Source organism: Leopardus geoffroyi, chromosome B4, assembly GCF_018350155.1.
Source record: "Leopardus geoffroyi isolate Oge1 chromosome B4, O.geoffroyi_Oge1_pat1.0, whole genome shotgun sequence".
Lineage (NCBI taxonomy): Eukaryota > Metazoa > Chordata > Mammalia > Carnivora > Felidae > Leopardus > Leopardus geoffroyi.
The window spans coordinates 131,943,121-131,969,340 of record NC_059341.1 but is presented as its reverse complement, the minus strand read 5'-3'; the positions used below and the strand labels follow the sequence as shown (position 1 = coordinate 131,969,340).

General features: G+C 62.0%; 1 protein-coding gene across 3 annotated transcripts; it reads left to right on the top strand.

Moving 5' to 3' along the window:
* Positions 1–802: 802 nt before the first annotated feature.
* CARD10 (caspase recruitment domain family member 10) lies at positions 803–26,220 on the top strand. Of its 3 annotated transcripts, XM_045467181.1 has the most exons (22): positions 803–886; positions 1,023–1,274; positions 2,155–2,292; positions 4,197–4,522; positions 8,583–8,780; positions 9,691–9,846; positions 10,675–10,800; positions 11,863–12,054; positions 13,259–13,396; positions 13,745–13,860; positions 14,428–14,456; positions 14,916–15,039; positions 19,901–20,060; positions 20,497–20,608; positions 21,044–21,287; positions 21,485–21,554; positions 22,608–22,710; positions 24,100–24,258; positions 24,354–24,469; positions 24,681–24,769; positions 24,960–25,072; positions 25,190–25,305. In XM_045467181.1, exons 2-21 carry the CDS (start codon positions 1,040–1,042, stop codon positions 25,045–25,047), a joined length of 2,919 nt encoding a protein of 972 aa, XP_045323137.1. In that variant the 5' UTR covers positions 803–886; positions 1,023–1,039; the 3' UTR covers positions 25,048–25,072; positions 25,190–25,305. The 3 variants fall into 3 exon arrangements, with proteins under 3 accessions (XP_045323137.1, XP_045323138.1, XP_045323136.1); XM_045467182.1 differs by lacking the exon at positions 25,190–25,305 and having other exon boundaries at positions 24,681–24,821; positions 24,960–25,074; XM_045467180.1 differs by lacking the exon at positions 24,681–24,769 and having other exon boundaries at positions 804–886; positions 25,190–26,220.

Here is a 26,220-nt window from a genome sequence, read left to right as displayed (position 1 = left end):
GACTCCCATCTCTGAGGCGGCCTTGACCTCTGTCCTTTGGTGCCCACCCAGGGGCTGCCCTGCAGCTTGAGGGAAGGTGCCAGAGCTGGCAGTGTCTTTGGGGACACTGAGGTACAAGAGGGCAAGCGCTTGCCCGCTTGAGCAGGAGGCGGTCAGAGAGGGACCCTGGTGGGAACCAGGAGGGAGTGCTCCCAGGCGGTGCTCCCGCACCCAGGGCCTGGGTGGCCCCACTCTAGCCCCGGGAGGGCTCTGGGGCTGGGGGGGGCGGGGTTCTGTCGGCCCACGAGCCCTCGTCCCACGCTTCACGGCCATCGCCGCGGAGCACACAGGGATTGGGACTGGGTGCGCGGCGTCCGGACAGAGCGGGTGCGCGGTGGAGGCTGGGTGGGACCGTGGCGCCGTGGGAGCCCCGGGAGAGTATCCGCCGTGTGCGGGCGGGACGCGGGCCCGCGTGGCCGCGGTGCGGGCTGCGAGCCAGGGGCGGCCGATGCGGCGTGCCGCGGGGAAGGTGTGTCGCGGCGTGGGCGGGGGGGGGGGGGGTGAGCGTGCGACGCCCGCCCCCGCCCCGCCCGGAGGCCGGGCAGGTGTGGGCGGGCCGCCCGGACCCCGCCGAGCCGGGGCCGGGAGCGCCGGCGGGAAACAGGAAGCGGGGGGGAGGCGCGCGGCCGGAGGGCCGGGAGGCAGGGCGTGCGGGCGGACGTGCGGGTGGCTGGCGGGCCGGACGCTCGGGCCCGGGCCGGGGCGGCGATGTGGGGGGGCCCGGGCAGCCCCGGCGGCCGCGGGGACGGGGGCGGGGCCCGGGGCGCCGCGGACGCCGCCCCCCTGCGCCGGCGGAGCCGCCGCCCGAGCGCGGAGCCGGGAGCCCGAGGCGGCTGCGGCGTGCGGGGTGAGTCCCGGGGGCGCGGGGCGGGCGGGCCGGGCGGCCGGTCCCGCGGGCGACGCCCCCGAGGCGGGGATCGGCCGGCGCACCCCGGCCCGTGGGCGACCCTGCTGATCGGCCCCCTCGCGCCTCCGGCCCGCAGACCCCGAGGACGCGGCCATGCCGGGCGGGGCCGAGGCTGGCGAGGCGGAGGACGAGGCCGGGGCCGGCTCGGGGTCCGAGGCGGAGGAGGACGCTCTGTGGGAGCGGATCGAGGGCGTCCGGCACCGGCTGACCCGCGCCCTCAACCCGGCCAAGCTGACGCCGTATCTGCGCCAGTGCCGGGTCATCGACGAGCAGGACGAGGAGGAGGTGTTGAGCACCTACCGCTTCCCGTGCCGCGTCAACCGCACCGGTGAGCCGCGGGGGGCGCGTGGGGTCCGGCCTTCCCCCCCCCCCGCCCCCGCCCGGGCTGACTGTCCTCCGAGCGCGGCGCACCGAGCCTTGGAGCCGGAGGCCAGGGGTTCTGGTGCCCCCCCATCCCGCCTCAGCCTGAACCACCATCACGACCCAGCGGATCTTTGGTGCCCAGACGGGCATCTGGGTTTTGTCTGCCTTGCAGTTGCCTCCCGCTTCCTGGGCCCACTCTGGAGCAGGGAACTTGGATTGTGGTTGCCAGCCGCAGTCTAGATCTGGGACCTAGTGGATGGACACAGCATCTTTCTTGTGCCCTTTGATCTCTTGGGTTCTCTCTGCCCTCTCTTGCCGTGTGCCACGCATTCCTTGGAGAGTTATTTCCCCCTAAGTGCTCAAGACCCGTCACAGCTTTGTGAGGGTGCCCTCTCCCACAGGGTTGTGTCCTTGAACCAGAGCTGGCAAAGGGATGAGGGTCTAATGGTGGCATTTCAGGCCTTGGCGGGTGGGAGAAATACAGTGTATTACTTTGCGTTTGGGGATGGAGGGGACTCCTCTGTGCCATTGAAAAGGCAGGGAGTGTTCGCTGGCCCTGTATCTGTGTGTGGGGGTGGGGTGGGAGTAGGCTGGGGGTTGGGAAGCTGTTGCAGCACAGGTACCCTGGCGGGAGCGTCCTGGCTTTCCTGGCTGTGGCAGACAGGCTCTCCCCACCGATGTGTCGAGACAGGCCCCTGTGTGTGTCACTGACTCAAAAATCTGGGGAAATAAAAAGTCTGGGGAACGTGGGCCCTGGAGCATTGGGGAGGGAAAGGGGGAGGAAGTGGCTAGGCACTGGGGAAAGTCCTGACCTTGACCCCTGGGTATCCCCTGCCACTCCCCAGGGCGCCTGATGGACATTTTGCGCTGCCGCGGCAAGAGGGGATATGAGGCCTTTCTGGAAGCCTTGGAGTTCTACTACCCCGAGCACTTCACGCTGCTCACGGGCCAGGAACCTGCCCAGCGCTGCTCCATGATCCTCGGTGAGTGAGTCCACAACAGGTGCTGGTGCCTCGGACACCAGTACAGAGTTTCCTTGCTCCATCCCTGTTGGGAGGCACTCTCATTATTCCTGTTGAGCAGATAGGGAAACTGAGGCATGGGGCGACTTGAAGCAGTTTGCCCAAGTTGGGATTCAAGTCCATTTAGTCTGAACTCAAAGCCTGAATACTTTTATTTTTTATTTTTTTTTTTTAATTCTTTTTTTTTTTTTTTTTCAACGTTTTATTTATTTTTGGGACAGAGAGAGAGACAGAGCATGAACGGGGGAGGGGCAGAGAGCGAGGGAGACACAGAATCGGAAACAGGCTCCAGGCTCTGAGCGTCAGCCCAGAGCCTGACGCGGGGCTCGAACTCACGGACCGCGAGATCGTGACCTGGCTGAAGTCGGACGCTTAACCGACTGCGCCACCCAGGCGCCCCTATTTTTTTATTTTTTTGAGAGAGACAGGGTGCGAGTGGGGAAGGGTCAGAGAGAGGGAGAGAGAGGGAGAGCACGGAGCCCGACACGGGACTTGAGCTCCTGAAACCATCAGATTATGACCTGAGCCAAGTTGGATGCTTGACTGACTGAGCCACCCGGGTGCCCCCAGGAGCATCTTTTCTGCGTGCACGTTTGTGCAAACGGGTGTCTCAGGAGGAGAGGATCTGGGAAGGAAAATTTCTCAAAGACTCCTATGTATTTTAAGTGTGAAATCGATGTTCATCCCGCCACCAGTGTATGAGTGCACATTTTGCTCTACCGTCATGAATCCTGGGGATCATCTAAAAACACTTTGGCCAATTCTGATCTGTCAAAAATAATACCTTATTATTTTAAACTTGTACTTCATTGAGACACGTAGTTCACAGCTTACTAGTTAGTAAACCTTGGGCAAATGACTTGACCTTTCTGTGCTTTGGTGTTGTTGTCTTTATTTTATTTTATTATTTTTTTTAATGTTTATTTATTTTTGAGACAGGGAGAGACAGAGCATGAACAGGGGAGGGTCAGAGAGAGGGAGACACAGAATCTGAAGCAGGCTCCAGGCTCCGAGCTGTCAGCACAGAGCCCGACACGCGGCTTGAACTCACGGAGTGTGAGATCATGACCTGAGCCGAAGTCAGATGCTTAACCGACTGAGCCACCCAGGCGCCCCAGTGTTTTTGTCTTTAAAGTGGATGTAATAGCAGTACCTACCTCATAATGTTGTCATGCGGTTAACTAAATTAAGTTCTTTAGTGCAAAGAATGAAGCTAAACGTTAGTGGCTGTTATTGTCACCATTATGATTATTATTGCTGGTGAGGTGGAGGAGCATATTTTCCTTTGTTTATGAACCGATTTTGTTTTGGAACTTGCCTGTTAATAGTTGTTCCTCATGTATTTGTTTGCTTTTTCTTATTGATTTGTAGGAGCTCTTTATATATTGTGGCTCTGAATCCTTTGCTGCATTTGTTATATTTTCACCTGCTCTGCTTCTTACGTTTTAACTTTTTGTTATATTTGTCATGGTTAGGAGCTTAACATTTTGTTTTATATGGATTTGTCCATTTTCTCTGTTATAGCTCTTACTGATTTGTAGGAGCTCTTTATATATCGTGGCTCCCACTTCTCTGTTATATTGGTTATACTTTCTCCCGTTCTGCTGTCTGTCTTTTAACTTCTTTGTTACATCTTTCACTGTTCAGATCTTCAACAGACTTTTGTATGGACTTGTCCAATTTCTCTTTTCTAGGTTCTAGATTCTGTACCTTCTTTAGGAAGGCCTTCTCCACTCCAAAATTATCAAACTACATGCCCGAGTTTCCACCTAGTGTTTTTGTGGTTTGGGTTTTTCTGTGCAGGCTGCCATCCCGCTGGATTTTTATCTGCTTGCCCTGACTTTTCTCTCCCCCGTCCCTGGCAGATGAGGAGGGGCCCGAGGGCCTGACCCAGTTCCTGATGACGGAGGTGCGACGGCTGCGGGAGGCTCGCAAGAGCCAGCTGCAGCGGGAACAGCAACTGCAAGCTCGGGGTCGGATGCTGGAGGAGGAGCGGGCCGGACTGGAGCAGCGGCTGCGGGAGCAACAGCAGGCACAGGAGCGCTGCCAGCGGCTGCGGGAGGACTGGGAGGCGGGCAGCCTGGAGCTGCTGCGGCTCAAGGACGAGAACTACATGATCGCCATGCGCCTGGCACAGCTCAGCGAGGAGAAGAACTCAGCCGTGCTGCGCAGCCGTGACTTGCAGCTGGCGGTAGGCCCTGGGGAGGTGGGCAGGGTAGAGTGGGGAGGGGGCAACCTTTGCAAAACAATGACGGCACTGCGGTACGCGGCGTGTGTCCCCGAGCCACCGTGTGCCAGCCGTCGGACAACGGGGCCGGTCCCTTCACCGTCCTGTGCCTCCGTTTTCCCATCTGCGTCATGGGGATGTTGGTAGCGAGCGCTTCTTTCATTGGGTCATGGTGGTGGCTGTCAACCAGGGGTGATTTTGCCCTCCCCTGGAAACGTGTGGCTGCGTCTGGAAACGTTTTTGGTTGTCGCGACTAGGAGTGTGTTAGTGGAGCCCCGGGACGCTGCTAACCAGGACGGCCCCCACACCCGAGAATTATCTAGCCCCAGATATCAGCAAGTGCCGAGGTGAAGAAGCCTTGGTTAATGACGGTTCCGTGAGTTGAAGACCCAGGGTTCTAGACACATTGAGTGCCTGGTGCTGTTGGTGTTCCAACCCGTATCGTCATCAGTCGCTGATGGCATTAAGCGCTGCTCTGCGCCACGCAGTTTACACGCGTTGCGTCCTGTGATCCCGCTGCGCGCGATTTCGTTTTGAAACATACACACTGAGGCTTGGAGCGTGGAGGCCCTTGCTCAAGGTCACAAAGCCCGGAAGCGGCACAGCCTGGCTTTGCACGGGTCCGCCTGGCACCGGGGCTGGCCTCCGGCCCCTAATGCTCTGCTTGCTGCCTGCTCCCATCCAGGTGAGAGCTCACCAGTCCCCCCCTGAGCGGCGGGTGAGGGGGCTGAGAAACCAAGCCTCGCTTTCTTGCTTCCTTCCTGGGGCTTAGCGGAGGGGGTAAAGCCGGTGTTTTATTGCTTCAGGGAGTTGTCCAGAGGACTTTCTGAGCTCGTGCTCGTGGAGGATTTCACAGTTGCCAACGGCACACGGTTAGCTCTTTCCCAACAGTACTGTACGAGGTTCCCTGGGGTGGGTTCTGACTGTGTGATTTGAAGCCCCCCGATCTGTGAGCCTCAGCTGTCGCCGTGATGCTGCAGGTGGTGGGTACCCGGGGACGGAGGGTGGCCGGTGGGAGGTGCCGGTGCCTTATTGCACCCGAGCCCGTGGCCGTGCATGCTGGTGGGTGGACGTTTGGGGAAGAGAATCCTGAGCGGAGGCACTGAGGCCACAGGTTGAAAGGCAGCCAGGCCCGCTTAAGGGTGCAGGTGGCCGATGGGAGGGTGTGAGGTGAGGTGGCTGGGAGGCGGTCGTCTGAGGGTCTGCTTGGTGTTTAGCACGAGATGGGCCAGCTGAGGCCTCGGACTGTTGGCAGATTGAGGAAAGGCTGGCACTTGCAAGGCGCCCCCGGTTGCCTTATCCTGGTGGGAGGTCACGGACGAGGATGCCTTAGGAGTGGTTTGGCACCTCCAGTCTCCGGGCTCAGTCCTCAGCGTTGGCCCTGTACCAACTCCGTTACTTTTTCAGTAACTCTCTTGGGACAGGGTGGGGGGCACGCCGCTCTTGTCCCCGTTTCTGGATGAGGAAACTGAGGCACGGAGAGGCTGGCTGGAGCATTTCCCAGGATCCGAGGAGTGAAGAGGGTGGCCTAGGCTCCCCCCACGCTTCACTGCGTCTGCTTCCTCTGACATGGATGTTGGGTTTGCTGTGAGGTTTTCCTAGAAGAAAGTTCTGCCTCTCAGAGAGGAAAGTGTGATGGCCACCGGTCCAGCAGCGTCAGGAGGGGCGTGGCCTGTGTCACCGTTGGGTTAGGTCCCCTGAAGTGGCAGACGTGTGCCTGCGACTGGGGCGGGGGGGGGGGACATCCTGTGTGTGCACAGCTGTCTGGGATCCCCTGGGGTGCGGTTGAGAGTTGGAGCAGAGGTTCAGAGGTGCCTCCGTGTCTCTGCACGTTGGCTGCAGGTGCGTGTTAGCATGGCTCCCTCGGGGTGGGGGGGGCAGGTTATCTGCCACCTGCCAGATAGGGACTGCTTTTCCCTAGTTTAGGGGCCAGAGGGTCACAGCTGAATTCTGATGAACAGATAAGATTTTCTTTGGACGTAGCTACCGTACATTTGCCTGAACTTTTTGGAGCTTTTCTGCCCCAGAATTAACAGAGGTGTTGCAGGTGGAAACGAACAGAACAGCTGAAGGTGCCTGTCTTGGCCGCTTGGGTCGCCTCCCCCTCCCTCCCCCCTCCCGGGGCAGGTGTGTGGCGGCTGGGATTTAATACTGTGTTTTATAAGGTGCAAATTTAATGAGCTGGTATTTCTGAACAACATCAACTTAAGGACCGAACACTATAATTTTGTGCTAAGTGAGTTTGTACACCGGGATTAAATGTATCCCTGCTTCCTGGTGCTCGGGTAGGGGGTGGGGGTGGGGTGGGAGACTCCCCAGGGCCCCGTCCTCTGAGCTCATCAGGGGCGCCTGCTGGCCGCGGGTCAGGCCGGAGGCCGCGGTGTGTGGCCGCAGTTCGCTGGAGAGGGTGTGACCACACTTGGCCCTTGGAACTAGCTGTCTTTCTCTGGCGGTTCACAAAGCGTGTTTTGTGAGGGGAAAGGAATGTGAGAGTCATGAATTTCTTTCCGAGTCCTTTGTGGAGGAGGAGTACAGCTGCTTGACCCGGCATCCAGACCCTCATGGTGTGTGTGTGTGTGTGTGTGTGTGTGTCTGTGGGGGGGCGTGGCATTGCCTGGCGTTCGGGGGGCGGGGCTTCAAGCCATTTTCCAAGAGAGGCCGGGGCACTCCCGGGGCACCAGACGTTGACACGCCTGCGCAGGGGACCAGAGGTCATCGTGCCCTTATCCCAACGGTGACTTCCTTTTGCGGCTTGCCACCTGCTGCTGCTCTTGTCACTGTCCAGACGCCTCAGACCCCACGTGGAAAGGAGCTCTGGCCAAGTGCACCGATAATCCAGCAGGCTGCCCATGCAGCCCTCTCTGCCAGGCCACCACACGGCTGTCCGCCGCCCACCCTGGGCCGGCTTCTGGCTGCACACACTAAACTGGTGGCAGGTTGGGGCTCCAGGATTTTACTTAAAGCTGTGAAGACAGCCACTGTCACACCCCTGGCAGCTCTGGAGGCAGCCTCTGGTGGTTTGAAGGCCTCTACCCACCTACCGTCTTGTTGAATTCTTTTTTTTTTTAATGGTTTTTTTTTTTGAACTTTTTTAAAATGTGTATTTACTTTTAAAAGAGAGAGAGAGAGAGAGAGAGAGAGTGCGAGCATGGGCGGAGCAGAGAGGGAGACACAGAATCCGAAGCAGGCTCCAGGTTCTGAGCTGTCAGCACAGAGCCTGACGCGGGGCCTGAACCCACAACAGTGAGATCGTGATCTGAGCCGAAGTTGGGCGCTTAACCTACTGAGCCACCCAGGCGTCCCATGAATGTTTTAAATTTACTTTGAGAGGGAGAGAAAGAGAGAGCGAAGAGCGTGCGTGTGCCACACACACACACACACAGACACACGCGGGGCTGTGCCAGTGGGGCAGGGGCAGAGAGAGGGAGAGGGAATCCCGAGCAGGCTCCATGCTGTCAGCAGGGTCCGATGCGGGGCTCAAACTCAAGAACCGTGAGATCATGACCTAAACTGAAATCAAGATCATGACTTAAACTGAGCCAGCCAGGTGCCTCCCTGCCCCCTGCCTGCCTCCCCCTGCCCCCCGTCTTTGTGGAGTTTTACAGTGACTGTGGGAGGTAGGATGTGGAACAGGGGGATCAAAGGGGCCCATCTTACTGGTGAGGAGGTTGAGGCACTGAGAGGGGCCACGACTTGCCCAGGTCGTGCTGGGATAGAAGCAGCGCCGGGCCTGGACCCCGGCTCCCCCGATCGCTGGCGTGGCCCTCCTCCTCCGTCGTGCTGGCACTGGGCTGAATTGCCTGTGCTCTGTGTCCCAGCTGTGGGGCAGACGAGCCGGATGGAGGACACCCACCCGAAAGTCCTGGCAGCAGATTCCCCGGGGAAAGCCCAGCCCAGCCCCAGCTGCTCAGGGAACCCCAGAGGCACCAGGAGTCAAGAGAGCAGAGCCTCTCCCCATGGCCTTGCCGGTGGCCCCTCCCTGGGCCTTGTCCCTCCTTGGGCTGACCCATGTCTTGGGCCCCAGGTGGATCAGCTCAAGCTCAAGGTGAGCCGGCTGGAGGAGGAGTGCACCCTATTGCGGAGGGCCAGGGGGCCGCTCCCCGGGTCCGAGGACAAGGAGAAGGACAAGGAGCCAGACGGTGTGGACCTGGTCTCGGAGCTGCGCGCGGAGAACCAGCGACTGACGGCGTCGCTCCAGGAGCTCCAGGAGGGTCTGCCGCAGGTGTGAGGGGTGGCAAGGGGGAGTGGAGGGAGGGGGGGTCAGACCGCCTGCCACTCACCCATCCTCCTGAGACCTGGAGAACGAGGATTCTAGAACCAGAGGCGGAACCCTGGCTAGCCTCTTGTCTCCAGCTCTGAGCGGAGGGCTCTCAGCGCTGGGCCCTCCCCGGGTGTTTGGTCTGGGGCCCGTGGGTGACCCCAGGAGGTCTCCGAACTCCCCGAAACGGTGCACCTGATTTTGCGTGTGAACGTTTTTCTGGGGAGAGGCCCCCAGCTTTCCTCAGATTTGTAGAGGAGCCTGTGACCCTGGAAAGATTCAGACCCCTGAGGTCTGGATGGCCCTGGGGCTGGCTTGGGTGGCCCCTGGCCAGTCAGCGGGCCTATTGCCTGGCCGGTGCTTCACACAGGAAGTGGGGGATGGGAGCCAGGACTCCCACAGGGTCGGGGTGCCCAGCTGGGGTGTGGCTCTGTGGGCTGGATCTCGGGCCCGTGGGCCACCTGCCTGGGCCAGGCTCAGCCCCCGTGAGGAACCAGTGTCAGAGGGTGGGGCTAGGCTTTGGAAAAGGCACCCATCTGCTGCCCTGGGCGGTCTGGCCGGGGGCCGGAGCGAGAGCGAGCGGGCCTGGTTCTTGTTTAGGAAGCAGATCCGGGCCAACTTGTGCAGGCACGTCCTCATTCACTTCCTTTCCACCCCAGATGTTCCCTCGAGGGTGCGGGGCTGTGGGCCACACCTCCTCCACAGACTGGGAAAGGGAGGTCCAGAGAGGTCAAGGCCCGTGGCCACGGTGGCGGAGCTAGTGGGGCGGGCCTGAGGGGGCGGGGGCGAGGGCTGTGTGTCCCCCTCCCTCCTGCCACAGTCAAGGTGGGCCCTGGGCCAGAGCTTGAGGCGGCCTCTGAACTATGACCCTCAGGAGGCCAGCAGGCTGGGGGCCCCGGGCTCGGAGCGCATCCTTCTGGACATCCTGGAGCATGACTGGCGGGAGGCACAGGACAGCAGGCAGGAGCTGTGTCAGAAGCTGCACGCCGTACAGGGGGAGCTGCAGTGGGCCGAGGAGCTGCGGGACAAGGTAGCGTCTACCTCACGCCCTCCCCTCCCCCTGCCCGGTCCCTGCTCGGTTCGCGCTTCCTCCTTGCTCACAGACCGGCTCCTGGGGAGAGCAGGGGGGAGGGTGGGCATCACCTTCTCTGACATCTACTGTGCGCCAGGTGCCTACCGGGCTAAGAAAGGCGCACTCGTCTGTTCTCAAGTATTGAGGTCATTAGCGAACAGAACAAAGGCTTCTGCTCCTGCGGAGGCTAAATCCTAGCAGGGGAGACCAACAGCACTCTGCTCACACGATCCCGGGTCCGTTACTTCACGAAGCGGAGGGTGATAAGTGCTGTGCCTGAAGGAGAGCAGCAGGGGGAGGGGGCAGATTGCAGTTTAAATGGGGAGGCCGAGGGGCGCCTCGGTGGCTCAGTCGGTTGAGCGTCCGACTTCGGCGCAGGTCACGATCTCACAGTTTGAGGGTTCGAGCCCCGCGTCAGGCTCTGTGCTGATGGCTCAGAGCCTGGAGCCTGCTTCGGATTCTCTCTCTGCTCCTCCCCGATTCACGTATCTCAAAAATAAATAAACGTTAAAAAAAAAAAAAGATAAATGGGGAGGCCGAGGTTGGCTGGGAAGGTACCATTGTTATGGTCGCCCCCGCTTTACAGGTTGGGCAACTGAGGCCCGGGGTGGTGAAGTCGGTCGGTGGCCCAGGCCACTCAGCCAAGGGAGGTGGGGCGCTTGTTATTGTGGCTCAGGCCTCTCTCCCTGGACCTGCCGGGCACCTGCTGGTGAGCTTGCCAGGGGGGGCCCCAGGCCTGTGGTCTGAGCCGGGCACGCCCCGCCCTGCCCCCTCCCGGCCCCGCAGTACCTGCAGGAGATGGAGGACCTGAGGCTGAAGCACCGCGCGCTGCAGAAGGACTGTGATCTGTACAAGCACCGCATGGCCACTGTCCTGGCCCAGCTGGAGGAGGTGGAGAAGGAGCGCGACCAGGTGAGGGCGGCCACCGCTTCTCCCACCGGGGAGACAGGGGGAGTGGGCGGGGCCAGAACCGTAGCCGGAGACTTCCGCCCGGCCCGGAGCGCTGATTGGTTTAGGCGGGGCGAGTGGGCCGAGGTACCGGAAGCACTCAGATAGGCCAACCTTCCCCCCCCCCCCCCCCGCACCCCCCAACACACCTGCCTCACCCCAGCTCCTGGTCGAGGAGAGGGGGTCCCGGCACCCTTCGCCTCCGGAGCCCTTGTTCCCTTCACGTCGAGGGCAAGGCCTACACAGGGCGGTGCTTGCAAATATTTGTCGGTGAAGGAAATTCACCGAAGTTGTGGCTCGCGGGCCCTGGGTGCCATGGCCTTCACCTCCTGAGGCCACAGGGTGAGCTATTTCCTCCAGGTCACCGGCCCTCCTTGTACGGGGCTCCCCGCACGGGGGGGAAGGGCTGCCCTTGCACCAAGTTCGAATCCTACTAGAGGAGTGGAAGTCTACATGTTAGAATGGGCCTCGGGGCCCCCTGCTGGGTCGGGTGAAGGTGCAGGTGACCCAGGTGGTCCGGAGGAGGGGGGGGGGGCGGCCAGGAATCTGCACCATCTCTGGCTCCCGCTCCTTTTGAGACATTGGGTGGCAGGTCCCGGCCATGGCCCAGCTCCCAGGGACCCTGGTCTTCCTGGTGGGGAAAAGCGCTTTGGGTGGAGTGGGCTGGGTTTGAACCCTGGTTCCCCCGGGAGCTGGGATGCTGTGAGTAAAGGCCGAGGCACACAGGACGTTTCCCAGAAGGGGCTTCCGTTGCTCTTGGGAGACAGTAAGAGCCTGGACCTGACTCTGGATCCCAGCTCTGTGCCTGCTGGCCGGGCTGTCTGTCGAATGAGGACAAAGACAATCTCCACCGTGGAAAGCTGGTGTGAAGATTGAGTGGGCGGCCTGATACTTAGCACAGAGCCCGGCGCCCAGGAAGCGCTTGATAAACGTTAGCGGCTGATCTTGTGCCGCCCCTGTCCGAGAGGGCAGGACGGTTGGGTCAGGGCGGCCCCTGCACCCTCCCTCTCTGGCCGCTCTCCCCAGGCCATCCAGAGCCGTGACCGGATCCAGCTGCAGTACTCACAGAGCCTCATCGAGAAGGACCAGTACCGCAAGCAGGTGCGGGGCCTGGAGGCCGAGCGCGACGAGCTGCTGACCGCGCTCACCAGCCTGGAGGGTGCCAAGGCCCTGCTGGAGGCGCAGCTGCAGCGGGTCCAGGGGGGCCCCTGCCTCAAGGTGAGTAGGGGGCAGGAGCACGAGAGTTCCGGTGGGAATGCTGGGATCCTGGCAGGAGCTCTTGGCCGGGGCTGGGAACAAGCAGGACCTGGTGGGAGACCTCAGGCTGGGGGGTGGGACCCCCTGGGATCCCTCAGCTGGGCTTGGGAAGATGCAGGTTCCAGGAGGCAATGTGTGCGTCCTGGCTGGAGCCCTCGCCCTGGGTCAAGAGCATGCTGGTCTTGGAGGGGGCTCTCGGGCAGGACGGAGAATATGCAGGCCTGTCGGAACTTTCAACTGGGGTGGGTGTGGGTCGGTGCGTCAGGGGACAGGAAAGGGTCTCCGAGTTTCTGGGGTTGCTCCTGGGGCAACTAGGAATAGTTTGAAGTTAAAAAAAAAAAAAAAAAAAAAAGAAAAAAGAATGATTTCAAGTTTTGGACATTCTTGGAGAAACCCAGCTGCATGAGGCCTGAAGACCGCTCAGAGACCAGCTAGTTCAGTTCCCTCACTGTATAGTCAGAGAGTATCAGGGGCTTGCCCAAGTTCATACAGCCAGCCAGCACCCCTTGTCAACCAGATAGGAGTCCTTGGACCTCTGTGAGGAGCTCTGCCTTTTCCTCTCTTGGGTTTGCTTGAAGATGATCCCTTGGCCAAGCATTTGATGCATGGAGCCTGGAGGAATAGAACAAAGGAAGCATGAATCTGTCATTTGTCACTTTTTAAGATCCTCAGTGGCTTTTTTGCTGTTAGGTAAAGACCAGACCCCTTATCAGGCCCTGGAGGCCTGAAGGCTGGGCCCCTTCCTACCTCTCGCCTTGTTCTCTGGGTCACAGTCTTTTAATTCCTGGACCGTGTCACAGTCCTGCCTCAGGGCCTTTGCACATACCATTCCAGCTGCCTAGACCATCCTCCCCAACTTTATCTGCTTAACACCTACTTATCGTTGACTCCTCAGCTCACACCACACTTTCTCTGGAGAGCGCTCTGATGCCCCCAGGCTGGGTGGGCCCTTGGGAGTGCCTTCCCCACACTAGGCACCTGCCTTCCCTGGTCTCTTGGCAGTTTGGGGGTTATTTCCTTAATCTGCCCGTGTGTTCATGGTCGGTCTCTGCTGGGCTGTGAGCTCCATGAGAGCAGGGATCCAGCCGTCTCATTCTCTGCCGGGTCCCCGGTGCTGGCCCTTGCCCTGCACCACTCACCTCCTCCCTCCCCCTTCTGTTGCCAGGCTTGTGCCTCTTCCCATTCCCTGTGCTCCAACCTGAGCAGCACCTGGAGCCTCAGCGAGTTCCCCCCACTGCTGCTGGGAGGCCCGGAAGCAGCTGGGGAAGCAGCCGTCACGGGGGGATCTGAGCCCCACACCTCGGTAAGACGCCTGCCCACCCTGAGCGTGTCGGGGGTGGGGTGCGGATGCTGACAGCATTCGTGTAATGTCATTACCGACCTGTGGGTGCTTTCCGGTTCGCCGACAGTCCCATTTCTCATGTGAGGACACCGAGCCCCATGAAGGCCAAGTCCCCTACTTAAGCTCGCCCAGAGCCAGCTCCGCGCTAGGCCTGGGTGCCAGGAGCCACGGGATCCCCACTGTACTCGTGCAGAGCCCACGCTGCCACCCCGGGCCCTACTTGTCATCTGGGGAATGGGCACAAAGTAGGCGCGTTGAGGTGGGGGAGGCGGATCGGAGGTGACCCAGGCTCTGTTGTGGCGTTGGCAGGAGGAGGCCACAGATAGCGAGAAGGAGATCAATCGGCTCTCCATCCTGCCCTTCCCCCCGAGTGCTGGTTCCATCCTCCGCCGGCAGCGTGAGGAGGACCCCGCACCCCCTAAGAGGTAAGCAGGATGGGGAGACAGCAGTAGAGGCTCAGGGAGATGCTGTTGCCGTTTCTGAAAGCAGCCAAATCCCAGAATCCCTAGCGCCAGCACCAGCATCGGAGCTAGGTGGGCACCTCCCCTTACCGCCTTTAAATGGCCGGGGCTCCGGGGACCCGGGTCCGCAGAGTCATGGCCATGACCCAGGTCGGGGGCGGGGGGTGGGGGTGATGAAGTCTGGTATGGGAGCAGACGTGGGAGCCACGAATGACAGAGGCAGAAAGCAGGGGTGAGATGAGGGGTGAGAAGACCAGGGAGGCTTCCAGGAGGGGGTGGCGTTCAGGGACAGGCCAGGGCATTCTAGGGGGAGGGGCGTGGGGCAGAGGTTGGACCGTTAGCTTCTCGCCCTGTGAGTTTAGGGGAGCTGGTTGGCCCAAGTGCCCGGTGCCTGGGACCCCTGCTTGGGTGTAGCCTACCTGTGCTTGGGGGTGGCAGGACCTCTTGGTGGCCAGGTGGCAGGGGAGGAGGGACGGGGGCAGAATGCCCCCTGTGCCTCAGCTCCTGCCTCCCCTGCCCTCCTCCCCCCAGGTCCTTCAGCAGTATGTCGGACATCACAGGTAACGGCCCTCAGGGACTCCGTGGGGAGGGCTCATTGCCGGGGTGGCTTTTTAGCCCACCTGAGGTCTTTGCTGCCTGCTCTGCCCTTGCCTGCGCCCCCACTTCCTGAGGCCCCCCACCCCGTGCCCTGACCGGGCGGGGCGGCTGTGCCCCGGAGGCCCCTGGGGAGTTGGGCCACGCCGCTCACCCGTTGCCCCGGCCTGCTCCTCTCTCCTGGGCCTGGCTTCACTGTACCGGCTCCTCAGTCCCAGCCCTCCCTCCAACCCCTCCCAGGGAACCGAAGGGTCACCTTGGCCCCGGCCCAGCCCCGAGCCCAGTGGGTGCAGTGTGTTCCTGGGGTGTCAAACCTGCCAAGGTCCTGGGAAGGCCCTGGGCTCGAGCCCCCCTTCTCACGGGCCCCGGCTTGCCCTGGTTGCTTGGTCTGGAGCCCCGGAACCTCCTTCTTTCTCCCCACCCAGGGAGTGTGACGCTTAAGCCCTGGTCTCCTGGTCTCTCCTCGTCCTCGTCCTCTGATAGCGTGTGGCCTTTTGGGAAGTCGGATGGCCTCCTGGCCAGAGGCTGTGGTCTGGATCTCCTCAACAGGTACTGCGGCTGCCTGGGGCCAGGCAGGGCTGGGTGGGGGTGGTGTCAGACCCCTGGAGCAGGGCGAGGGGGTGGGAGGGATCAGTAGCTCAGCTTTAGCCTCAGGCAACCGTAGAATATTAGGGCTTTTAGACACCTGGCATTGAAATCCTGTCACTGCTGCTTATCGTCTGGGTGACGGGCTGGTCACTTCCCCTCTCGGCGCCTCCGTATTTCCTCATCTGCTGAAGGTGGTCAGTGATCTCTCCTGCGTGGGGGTGTTTGGGGTTCAGGACTCGTGTCAGTAAAGCACCCTGCTTTGCCAGCTGTTAAGTAGGTGCTCAGTAAATGGTAGCCGTTACTCGTACCCCCCTCTGCTTGCCGTCCTCCCGGCGCTGAGCCCCCAGCAGGACCGAGCCTCCCGGCAAGGCTTCGCGCTGTGGGTGGGGTGGGAGCCCCGCCGCCGGGCTGGCGACAAGCCCGTGACAGGAGTCGTGAAGCAGACGGGCCCAGCATGCGCTGCGGTTCTGTCAGTGTTGGTTGACGAGTGACCTCCCCGGTCAGGCTCGCGGGTGGGTCCCAGGAGGGCGGGCGATAGATGAGTTGAGAATGTGCACTTCGAACTCCAGATAGGGAGGGCAGCTGGGTGAGTAGGGAAGAGCAGAGGGCAGAGGCTGTCCAGGGATGGCCCGGAGCTTGGCGGTGACTGGAGCCGGAGGGGGAGGGGGCCAGGGCAGGCCTCATGAGTCAGGCTGGCCGTGTGAGTCAGGCGGGAGAGTGTGGACTTCGGCTTGTGCCCGCTGGGAAACATAGCAAGATGTGGCTATGGCTAAACGCGAGGCCGGCTGCTGTCTGCCTCACAGCGTTCTCTCCGTCCTGGGAGGTGGGTGTTATGATTATATCCCTGTTTTATAGAGGAGAAAGCTGAGGCTCAGAGAGGTTGAGCGACTTGCCTGAGGTCACACAGCTGGAAAGTGCCAGGGCTAAGACCCACAGTGACCTCAGCAGGTTTGCGTTTGGGGAAGGGGCCTGGGGAGCGCTGAATGTCGACAGCCGCAACGCGGGGGTGCTGGATACAGAGGGCAGGTCACCCGAGAAATAGGGGCAGAGCAGGACCAGGGGCCTGAAGCAGCTTGAGCAGGCCCAGGTCCAGGCCCCTGCCCCCACTCTAGCCCTCCGGCAGCGGGGCCAGCACGACATTGTTTCTCCCTGTGCAGGACGTGCTTCTAGGGGAAGGGGTGGAGGCACCTCCCTTCCTGCCTGCCTTGGCCCTTCCTCCAGCTCGGTTCAGCCTGCAGCAGGGGTCCTGGCTGCTGTCCAGGGGGCACCGGAGCAGGAGGTTCTGGCCCAGTCCCTGCCCCCCCCCTCCATGTGATCATGGGGCCACCTCTGCAGTTCCTGGGGAGGAGGGAGCTGGAGGGAGGACACACACTGGGGCGGGGGCAGGGACGGGGGACTGAGACAGCAAGATGTGGACAGATGCGGCGGTGGGGGGGGGGCGGGTAGGGAGAGCCTGGCTGGTGCGTGGGGTGGTGCCTGCGTGCGTCCTGGGGCAGTGTCCCCGCACAGAGCACAATGGGAAAGAACATGACCCTGGAGCCCTGTCACTTGCTACAGAGGGGCTTGGGGCAAGTCACTAAATTCCCCAGGGCCTCGGTTTCCTGCTCTGTAAAATGGGGTTGTCACGGGCTTCGGGTGTTCCCCCTAGGGTGTTTTGAACAGTGCCCGGCTCAGAGTGAGCGGCAGTGTTAGCCCTTTGCTGTTTTTATCGCTGCTGTTGCTTAGGTTCCCCGAGTAGCCCGGCAAGGCTGGTGTTTTTAGCCTCATGATGCAGATGACCAGAAGGAGGCCCAGGGAGAGTTGGGAATTTGTCCCAAGGCCACTGGGCGGTGGAGTTGGGGATTCCGATGGACCTTCCTTCTGGTTAAGCTGCTTTCAGCTCCCGGTCATGGTGCGACCTCACCGTGCGCTGGGCCTTTGCAGCGGTCTGGCCTCCCCTGCCCTTCTGGGCTCCTAGGGCCTTGGGGCAGGGCAGGGGTTGCTGGGGCGGGCTGAGGGCTGGACGGACAGACGGACAGGTGGAAGAGATAGTGAGGAAGGGCCAGAGAATGCAAGTGGGGTGCTGAGGGGCGAGTGCTGGGTGAGGGTCACTAGGGGAGGGTCAGTGTGAGTCTCCCTGGCAGGGCCTGCCCCCCGGTCACTCAGACTGTGTTGCTAGAGACCCAGGAGTCCAGAGATTGGACTGCCCCCCCCCCCCCCGCCTTGTGTTCCTCTCTTTTCCCTCATCCACTTGTCTGCTGAGGCCTGGTGCTGAGAGGGACCCAACTGGACCTGGCCCCAACTGGACCTGGGAGCTGCCAGGCGGACTCTCCCACCTTGCCCAGGGGGACTCTGGAGGCCCAGAGGAGCCACTGGGTTCCTCAGGAAGGTGGGCAAGGGTGTCCTGAAGGAGGCGGTGCCTGAGCCAGGTTGGCAGGGAGAGCCCGAAAACTTGGGGTGAATGGCGGAGCTGGGGGTGGGGCTGGTGTGCCAAGGCAGGGGGTAGGGGACAGGGGGCCGATCAGCTGGTACCAGGAAGGGCTGAGTGCAGGCTGCCTGCTGGGCTGCCTCCTGGGGGAGCCCTGATGCCCGGTTGTCTGTGGCTTCAAAACAGGTGGGGGAACTGCCGGCCATGGAGAGGTGACTTTTCTGAGTCACCCCTGGTAACAGTAGCTGAGTAACCTCTCTTGGGCACCTCGTTAACGTGGCACCGTTCTAAGAGCGTCCCACGCTTAATTCCCTGAGTTGTACGTACGATGAGGGAGGCGGAGGCCGATGGGGCTCTTGAGGACCACAGGCTACGCAGCCAGGCCGTCTGGCCCCGGAGTCCCTGCAAGTGCCACTTTTCTCAGAGTCCCCCGACCGTACCCCACCTGACAGAAACTCAGGACACGCGCCCGGAACAAAAGGACCACGAGACGATAGTTGGGTTTACTTGAGGGGAGGCTGGTGTGCGTTTTCTTTTTTTTTTTTTTTTTTTTTAATTTTTTTTTTTTCAACGTTTATTTATTTTTGGGACAGAGAGAGAGCATGAACGGGGGAGGGGCAGAGAGAGAGGGAGACACAGAATCGGAAACAGGCTCCAGGCTCTGAGCCATCGCCCAGAGCCCGACGCGGGGCTCGAACTCACGGACCGCGAGATCGTGACCTGGCCGAAGTCGGACGCTTAACCGACTGCGCCACCCAGGCACCCCTGGTGTGCGTTTTCTATTCTGTTCTGATAGAACACTGCGCTGGCCGTGACCTTGTGAATTTCACAACCCTCTTAGGGGTCAGGCCTGCAGTTGGAGGTTTCCTGGAGGCCTCTGGTTTCCACCTCCACCTGCATCATCTTTACGTTGGTCCGACCCTCACACCCACGGTGGGAGACAGTGTTCTCATTGTCCTGGCTTTATGGATGTGGTGACAGAATCAAGCGGCCAGCTCGCTCGTCCACATCTAGGGCACAGTTAAGGCTGGGGTCTGGAGTGGGACTGTGTTTCTCCAGCCAGGGGCCAGCATGGCCAGACCCAGCTTCGGGCCTCCCATCTCTGCCCTGGCCCATCAACGCAGCCTGGACATTCCCGGGGCCGGGGGAGCCTACGAAGGTAGGCTGGCACCCGTGTCTGGTCACAGCCCCGTGGGCGTGGCTGTTTGTTTTGACTGAGAGGGTGGAAGCCGAGAAAGGCTCCTGGGGCCAAAGATTCCCCCCCTCCACATGCGCGCAGACGGTGTTAAAGTCCTTATAGCCTTGCCCACCCTGGGCGGACAGCAGGGGCAGTGTGGCTGCGTGGGCAGCAGTTGCCAGGGTGGGTCGGGAGGCGGGCCATGGTGGGGGACGCTTGGGCTTCTCCCCTGCGGACTCTGGCCTCCCCTCTTCCCTAATCCTCCGGCCAGGGGGGCTCACAGAAGGGAATTTCAGGCGGGTGTGCGCCGGCCTCAGGGCCTCACAGGTTCTCATCCAGGGACAGGAAGAACCCCGCCACGATGGGGATCTGGGTGACTCTTTGTCTTAACTGTCAGTGGTTTCCACTGCCCACAAGAGGAAGGCCAGACGCCTTCCTTGTGTGCCCTCCACAGGCTGGCTCCAGCTCGCCTTTTCTGGGAGCTGTTTCCCATGATGTTCAATTAGCTAATTAGGGCAAAGCGCTTAGCATGGTTTCTGGCACACGGGGAGCACTCGGTAAGCATTTGCTGCCGCTGTTATTACTGTTGTTATTAAATCCTTCCGCACATCCTGTACTCTGTCCTCCACACCTCTGCCCCTGCCAGCCCTTCAGCCTGGAGCACCACCTTCCTCTCTGTCTATTCCCGAAGCGCCTCTCTTCGCCACCGCCGGGTAGCCCCGCTGCCTCTTCCTCTGGGAAGCCGCTCCCCTCGGTGCTCCCACGGCCGCCTGTAGCCATCTCTGGTCTGTGTTGTGTCCTAACGGTGACCTCCCCCGCTAAACTGTGAGCATAACGAGCTTTTATTTGTCATCTGCCACGTGCCGGACGCTGTGTTTGGGGCTGGGGACCCAGAGCTGAGCACGATGGTGGGCTGGTCCTGAGGGTGTTCTTTCTGGGCAAGCGCAGAGGGTGCGATCCTGCAGGAAGCTTCGCCTCAACCTCGTGCGGGGGTCGGGGAGGGAGAGGTTGCTTTGGAACTGAGCTTTGAAGGATGAGCAGAATCTGCCAGGCAGAAGAGAGGGGGAAGGGCATTCCAGGCAGCAGGCACAGCGGGTGCAATGGCCCTGGGGTGAGTTGGGGGGGGGTTGGTGAGAGTCATGGCTCGGTTGGGGAATTGCTGTGGTTCTCCTGGGAATGTCGCACTGAGTTGAAATACTGACTGAACTCGAATTCCTGGTTCCCTTCTCTCTTCCCAGGTCTCTGGCCATCCGAGTGTCTTGCCGGAGCCCCCCGGGGGGGCCTGAGCCCCAGGACAAGGGCCCAGACGGCCTGTCATTCCTTGGGGACAGCTGGTCTGGGGCCGTGGTGCGGAGGGTACTCTCTGGGCCAGGGTCTGCCAGGGGGGAGCCGAGAGAGGTGAGACACCCCCCCCCCCCCCCCCCCCCCCCCGTCCCTCTGAGTTGGGGTTGGAGCCAATGCATTAGCTGGGGCTGGATGCCCTCTGATTGGCAGATCTAGGTCACTGGGCGGAGTTTCTGGGGGTTGACCCAAAGCAGAGGCAGGCTCAGAGATGTCACCCAGGTTGGCCTGCCTCAGCCAGCAGTAAATTAAATCTGACTGGGCAGGGGCTGGACAGATCCCCACCCTTAAGCATGGAAAAGAACAGACACCCTGGGTGAGGACGATGCCTGTTGATGGGGGAAGGATCTGATTGGCTAGGTGCCCTGCGAGGTGGGGTATCTGAATTACTGGGATATGTCACCACCACCCCAGTCTCCCTTTAGCCCCAGGGCTGCGGTGGCCTGGGAAGCTCACTTCCTTCCTTCCCTGCCTGCCTGGGTTTCTTTCCCAGCCAAGGGCAGAGGCTGCTGGCCTGGAGGGGGCAGGCCTGGAAGGTGAGGCCCAGCAGAGAACCTTGCTCTGGAGCCAGGCGTCCACACTCCCCTTCCTGATGGACTTCAAGGGTAAGTCTGGCCGAGGGCCGAGGAACTGGGGACTCCCGGGTCCCAGAAGATCAGAGCTGAGAGCCCACAAGAGGGCTTGTCCAGCCCATGGTGCAGGTGGGGCAACCGAGGCCTGGCTGCGGCCTGGCTGTCAGCAGTGCCCTTCCCTCGCCCACTGTTCACCCTTGCTGGCTGTCCTTTGTCTCCTCTGTAAGGAGCTTACCATGACAGGAGTCCAGAGACCCGGGTTCAAGGCCTGGTTCTGTTCCTAGTGGGCTTGGTAGCCTCGGGCAGGTCCCTGTCCTCTCTGGGCCTCAGACTCTCACTTTAAGAGGGGGGAGGTAGGGTTCTGGCAGCTCAGGCCTTGAAAGGGGCGTGATGGAGCCCGAGGCCGATCCCTGACTGACTTAATCCTCCTCTTGCCCTCCCTCCTGCCCCCGCCCTGCCCACATCCAGCCTGTCAGTCCTTCCACGAGGCCCTAGATGCCTGGACAAAGGGGCTGAGCACTGAGCCCTTCTATATTCGAGCCAACCTCACCCTGCCCGAGCGTGCAGACCCTCATGCCCTCTGTGTGAAAGCCCAGGAGATCCTGCGGCTGGTGGACCCGGCATACAAGCGGCGGCAGGAGTGGTTCTGCACACGGGTCGACCCCCTTACGCTGCGGGACCTGGACCGGGGCACTGTGCCCAACTACCAGAGGTGACGCAGAACCGGGAGTCTGGGGGCGGGTCCCGCAGGGAGCCAGGACCAGGATAGGAGGCTTTTCCCCTCCCCCTGCAGTCCCTCACTATCCTCTGGGACAGGATAAGGGGGCTGGAGGAGAGGAGGTGAGGGGCTCCCTTTCTCCCTACAAATGCACCATGTGACCCCACCCCACCCCCATCCCTACCCCGCAGAGCCCAGCAGCTCCTCGAAGTTCAGGAGAAAGGGCTGCTCTCCAGCCGGCCCCGAGGGCCCCGAAGTAACGTAAGCAATGCTGGGCGGGCTGGCAAGGGTCCGGGCAGAGGGCCTGCCAAGGGTGGGGTCCAAAGGGGGGAGAGGCCAGGTTCCGTTGTCTGACAGCCCTGGGGGAGGAGAGGAGGGAGGCTCCCACCCCGCTCCTTCACCCGGACACGGTTGATCATCTCCTACGTGCCCAGCAGACAGGACAACGGCAGGGCTCACTGTCCAGGGTAGTTGAGAAGATTAAACGAGGCAGCTCAGGAGCAGGCCTGGCCACGGCCAGCACTTGACAGAATGGCAGTCACACCCCCTTTTCCAACCCCTGGGTAGGGGCTGGGCCGGGTGAGCCTCCCCCGGCCACCCTACACACGGGCAAAGTGAGGCTCAGAGAAGTCAAATCACTCAGAAGGCCAGAGGGGCTGAGAACTTGGGCTCTGGAGCCAGACTGCCTGGGGTGGAATCCCAGCTCTGCCACGAGCCAGCCAGCCCGCCGTGCCGCCTTGGACAAGCACCTGACCCTCCCTTGAGGCTCTGTTTCCTCATCTGTAAAACTGGGGAAGTTACGTTGCCTGCCTCGTGGGTAGAAGGCTTCAGTGAGTTCGTGACATCTGGGGCTCAGTGTCTGTCACGTTCCCTGCTGGCCGCTGGTGTCATCGGTGCTGTCATTTGTCCGTGCTGTTTTTTTTTTTTTTTCGTACCCAGGGTCACGTTGCTAATTCATTGGAAGAGGTTCCAAAGGTTGCCTCTCAGGCGACATTAGGTCACTCTGGTCTCTGGGCCTCAGGTTCCCCATCTGTAGACCTAAGGCCCCTCTAGCTCTAACTGGCTCCCACAGGCTTGCTTCCCTGGGCCCATAGGGATGGTTACCCTCAGCTGCCTGGGGAGAGGGGGGCTGTGCTGGGCCGGGTAGGGGCAGGAGAAAGCCTGGCGGGGAGGGGGCCTCTCGGGCTGACCCAGGGGGCAGCCGGGCCCCCTCTGCCGGGGTGGGGGGGTCCCATTCATCTCCTCCCCGCTGAGGGTGGGATGGAGGCTGGGCCCTCAGGTTCTCCTTTCTCCGTGCCCCCCTCTCCCCCACAGCTGAAGAAGCGAGCCCTGGACCAACTCCGGCTGGTGAAGCCCAAGCACGTGGGAGGTTCTGCCGGAGATTGTCCGGAGCAGCTGCTGATGGAACCCTGCTCAGGTGAGCACACAGCTGCAGAGGCGTGTCCCGTGCTGGTGTCTGGGAGGGTGCACGTCTGGGTGTCCTTTGGCCCTGGCGGTCCATTCTGCCTGCAAGAGCCCGTTGAAGGGCTTCCGGTGGGGAGCAGGGCGTCCGGGGCCTGAGACACGGGCTCCCCCTGGTGGGAGATGGGCCATCGGGGTTGAGGGAGCCAGTTGGGGGGAGGCACCGATGTGCGAGTGTGACCGTGGGGGTGTAGGACCCCGGGGCTCACACGGGCCCGGGTCTGTTCTTGTCTGGCGGAGCAGTTGTAGTGGTGTTTCTCACGTGTGTGTGCCGGCCGGTGCCAGCAAGATCCCCAAGCGGGTGTCTGGAAGGCAGTAGGGGGGAGGCCTTGGGTCAGATCGGGGAGGAGGGTTTGGCAGAGCCCGGAGGAGGGAGTCGCAGGTCCGAGGGGCAAGAAGACGGTGATGAGGGAAGACTTCCCGGAAGGGAAGTTGCCCGAGGTGGGGTTTTCGGGGATGAAGAGGAGTTCATTCCCGGCACAAGGCGCAGCTGTGCAAAGGCACAGAGGTATGGCTGTGTGTGATGTGCGTGCAGAACACCGAGTACAGCAAGTGCTAGCCAGATGCCAGGTCTGTCACAGAGTGTGCTTGGTCCAGGGGACACAGTGGTACCTCCCCTTGGAGCATATGGCCCCGGGGGGGGGGGGTCAGAGGGAGGCAGCTGCCCGCCAGTCAGATCATCATACCCGTAAACATAATTTTGAAGCGTGACACGTGTAATAGAGGAGAGCTGGGTGCCTTGGAGCGCACGCCAGAGGCCCTGCGCGTCTGGGGACCAGGGAAGGTGTAACCTGGGCTCTGAGGGGAGCGTGGGGTCTAACTGGGCCAAGAGCTACCGGGCTGGGGCTCTGGCCTCCCCGAGTCACGCAGAGGCCCTGTGCTTGGAGGCAGTCGGCCCGTGTGCTGGGGCACGTGACTCGCTGCCCCTCTAGGCTCTGGCAGGACTGGGTCACCCACGTGGGGGATGCGCCCTCTTTCCTGAGGGTCGCGGGAGGTCACTGGCACGTTGAAAGCAGGGGACTTACAGGATCTGACTGTAGGTTTAAAGCCTCTCTCTGGCTGTTGAGAGGAGAAGGACCTGGAGTTGGGCAAAGGTGAGGCGGGCAGGGGATTGGGGCCAAGGCTCCTGCAGGGGGCTGCTGTGTGTGTGTGTGTGTGTGTGTGTGTGTGTGTGTGTGTGTGCGCGCGCGCGCACAAAGGAACAGCAACAGGTCTTAGGGGAAAAAAACAGGGGACTTGAGAAGAGCGGATGGGGTTTTGAGGCTCGAGGGGCTGGCCACCCTAGGACGGAGGAGCTGGGGCCCTGCCTGCACCCTCACCTCCTCTGCTCCCCACCCTGCCGTAGAGCCAGAGCGGAGCCTCAAACCCTACAGCCTGGTGCGGCCGCTGCTGGTGTCCGCCCTGCGGCCTGTGGTGCTCTTGCCTGAGTGCCTGGCGCCCCGGCTCATCCGCAACCTGCTAGACCTGCCCAGCTCCCGGCTGGACTTCCAAGTGTGCCCGGCGGGTGAGCCTGGGTGCCCGGGGAGGGGAGGGCCGGGCGGCACCCACGGGCGGCCGGGCCCACGGGGCCCTTCACCCCTGCCTCTCGCCGCTCTGCAGAAAGCCTCTCTGGGGAGGAACAGTGCTCGTCCTCAGCACCGGGAGCCCCCAAGGCCCAGCCTGCCACCCCTGGGCTGGGCAGCAGGATCCGCACCATCCAGGAGTCTGTCGGGAAGGTAGGTGCTGGGGTGGCAGGGAGCTGCCCCTCTGGGGTAGAGAGCTGGTCTGAGTGTGGGCCTGAGCCGCTCTCTCGCAGAGCCGCTGGGCGAGTCCCGTCCCTTCCACGGGCCTGTCTCCTCCCCTGTGGATGGGGGGGCCGGGGCGGTGGAACGCGGGTCCCCTTTGAGGTGTTGGGCTGGTACACCTCACCTGTCCATCCCATCCCAGACTCGCTGCTACCTTGGGGGCCGGCTGGGGGCTGTCAGACATGGGAGCGCCGGTGGGGTCCGCTCCATCCCGTCGATGGCGAGGCTGAGGTCCAGAGCGGGCACGTGACTTGTGTCCCCAGGTCTCCCACCTTCCCCTGGGGTACTTTCCTCGTTGCCAGGGCCCTTCTGGTGGGGGACAAGGGACCCTGTAGGGGGCTGTGCCTGGAGGGCCTAGTGGGGGCAGGGAGGTCAGCGTCTCTGGGCTGAGAGTGAAATGTCGCCTCCGTGTCCCGAGAAGAAACACTGCCTGTTGGAGCTGGGCGCACGGGGCGTGCGGGAGCTGGTCCAGAACGAGATCTACCCCATTGTCATCCACGTGGAGGTGACGGAGAAGAACGTCCGGGACGTCAGGTAAGGGAGGGTGAGGCCAGCGTTTCCTCCTCCTTGAGGAGGTCCCTGTCTCTCTGCCTCCGTCCGCCTCGGTGTCTGTCCCCTGCTCTGACCGCCGCCTGTCCCCTCTGCCGGCAGGGGTCTGCTGGGCCGGCCGGGCACCCGGGACTCGGAGCTGCTTCGGCAGTGCCGCAGCTCGGAGCAGGCGCTCTGGGAGCTGCCCTGCTCCTGGGTGCGGGTGCCGGCCCACGCGTGGGGCCACTCGGAGGAGCTAGCCAAGGTGGTGCGCGGCCGCATCCTGCAGGAGCAGGCCCGCCTCGTGTGGGTGGAGCAGGGCAGCGGCAGCAGCGTTGGCGGGAGCAGCGAGGCCTGAGGGGCCCCTCCGGATGCCTGCTGCCTCCTGGCCCGCTTCAGGAGCCGTCGGCGGCGGGGACCCCGGTGTCCGCGGTGGAGCTGGGGCCCCGGCCCATCCCGAGCCCTCCTACACCCTCGGACCCTCGCACGCGGGCTCTCACCCGAGTGGATCTGTGGGAGCCCTCAAGGCGGAGCCCTCCCCCCCCCCCCCCCCCCCCGTACTCGCTGCTCTGGGCCTCCCGAGTGCCCCCGTGTCCCGATTCCACTCGCGGGCCCCACGCGCGCGTCCACGTCCTCAGCCTATCGCTCACCCGGAGCTTCCGAGCTCTCACTCCTTCGCACAGGTTTACACGCCCAGGTTCTCAACGGCAGGCACCTGAGGACTCCTGGGTTCTCAGCCAGTTCTGCTCAAGGAGCCCCGAGCTCGTCCCGCGTGCCCCCGCCCGCCACCGGCCCCCCCCCCCCCACCCCTCTCGCGTTTCTGCTGTGTACTTCCACGTGTGGGCGCCGCGGCGTCCCCGGCCCTCCGTGCCCCTCGCGTCTTCCCGTCACACGTGTGTCTGTGGTTCTCTCCCGTGTAAATGCCCCACCCCACCCCGTGACACTTGGGCACTGACACTCCTGTGCTCCTGGGGAGCACACCGAGGACCGTGTTCTCACAGCGCCAGCTCCCTGCGGTGACTCACCTCTCAGAGGCACGGGTGGGGAGAAGGGCCGCTGCTCCGTCACCAGAATGTATGGCTCGTTGAGTTCTGAACGGGCCTTTTTCACTCAGAAGCTGCACATGATGTAACATTAAACGGTTTGTCATAGAA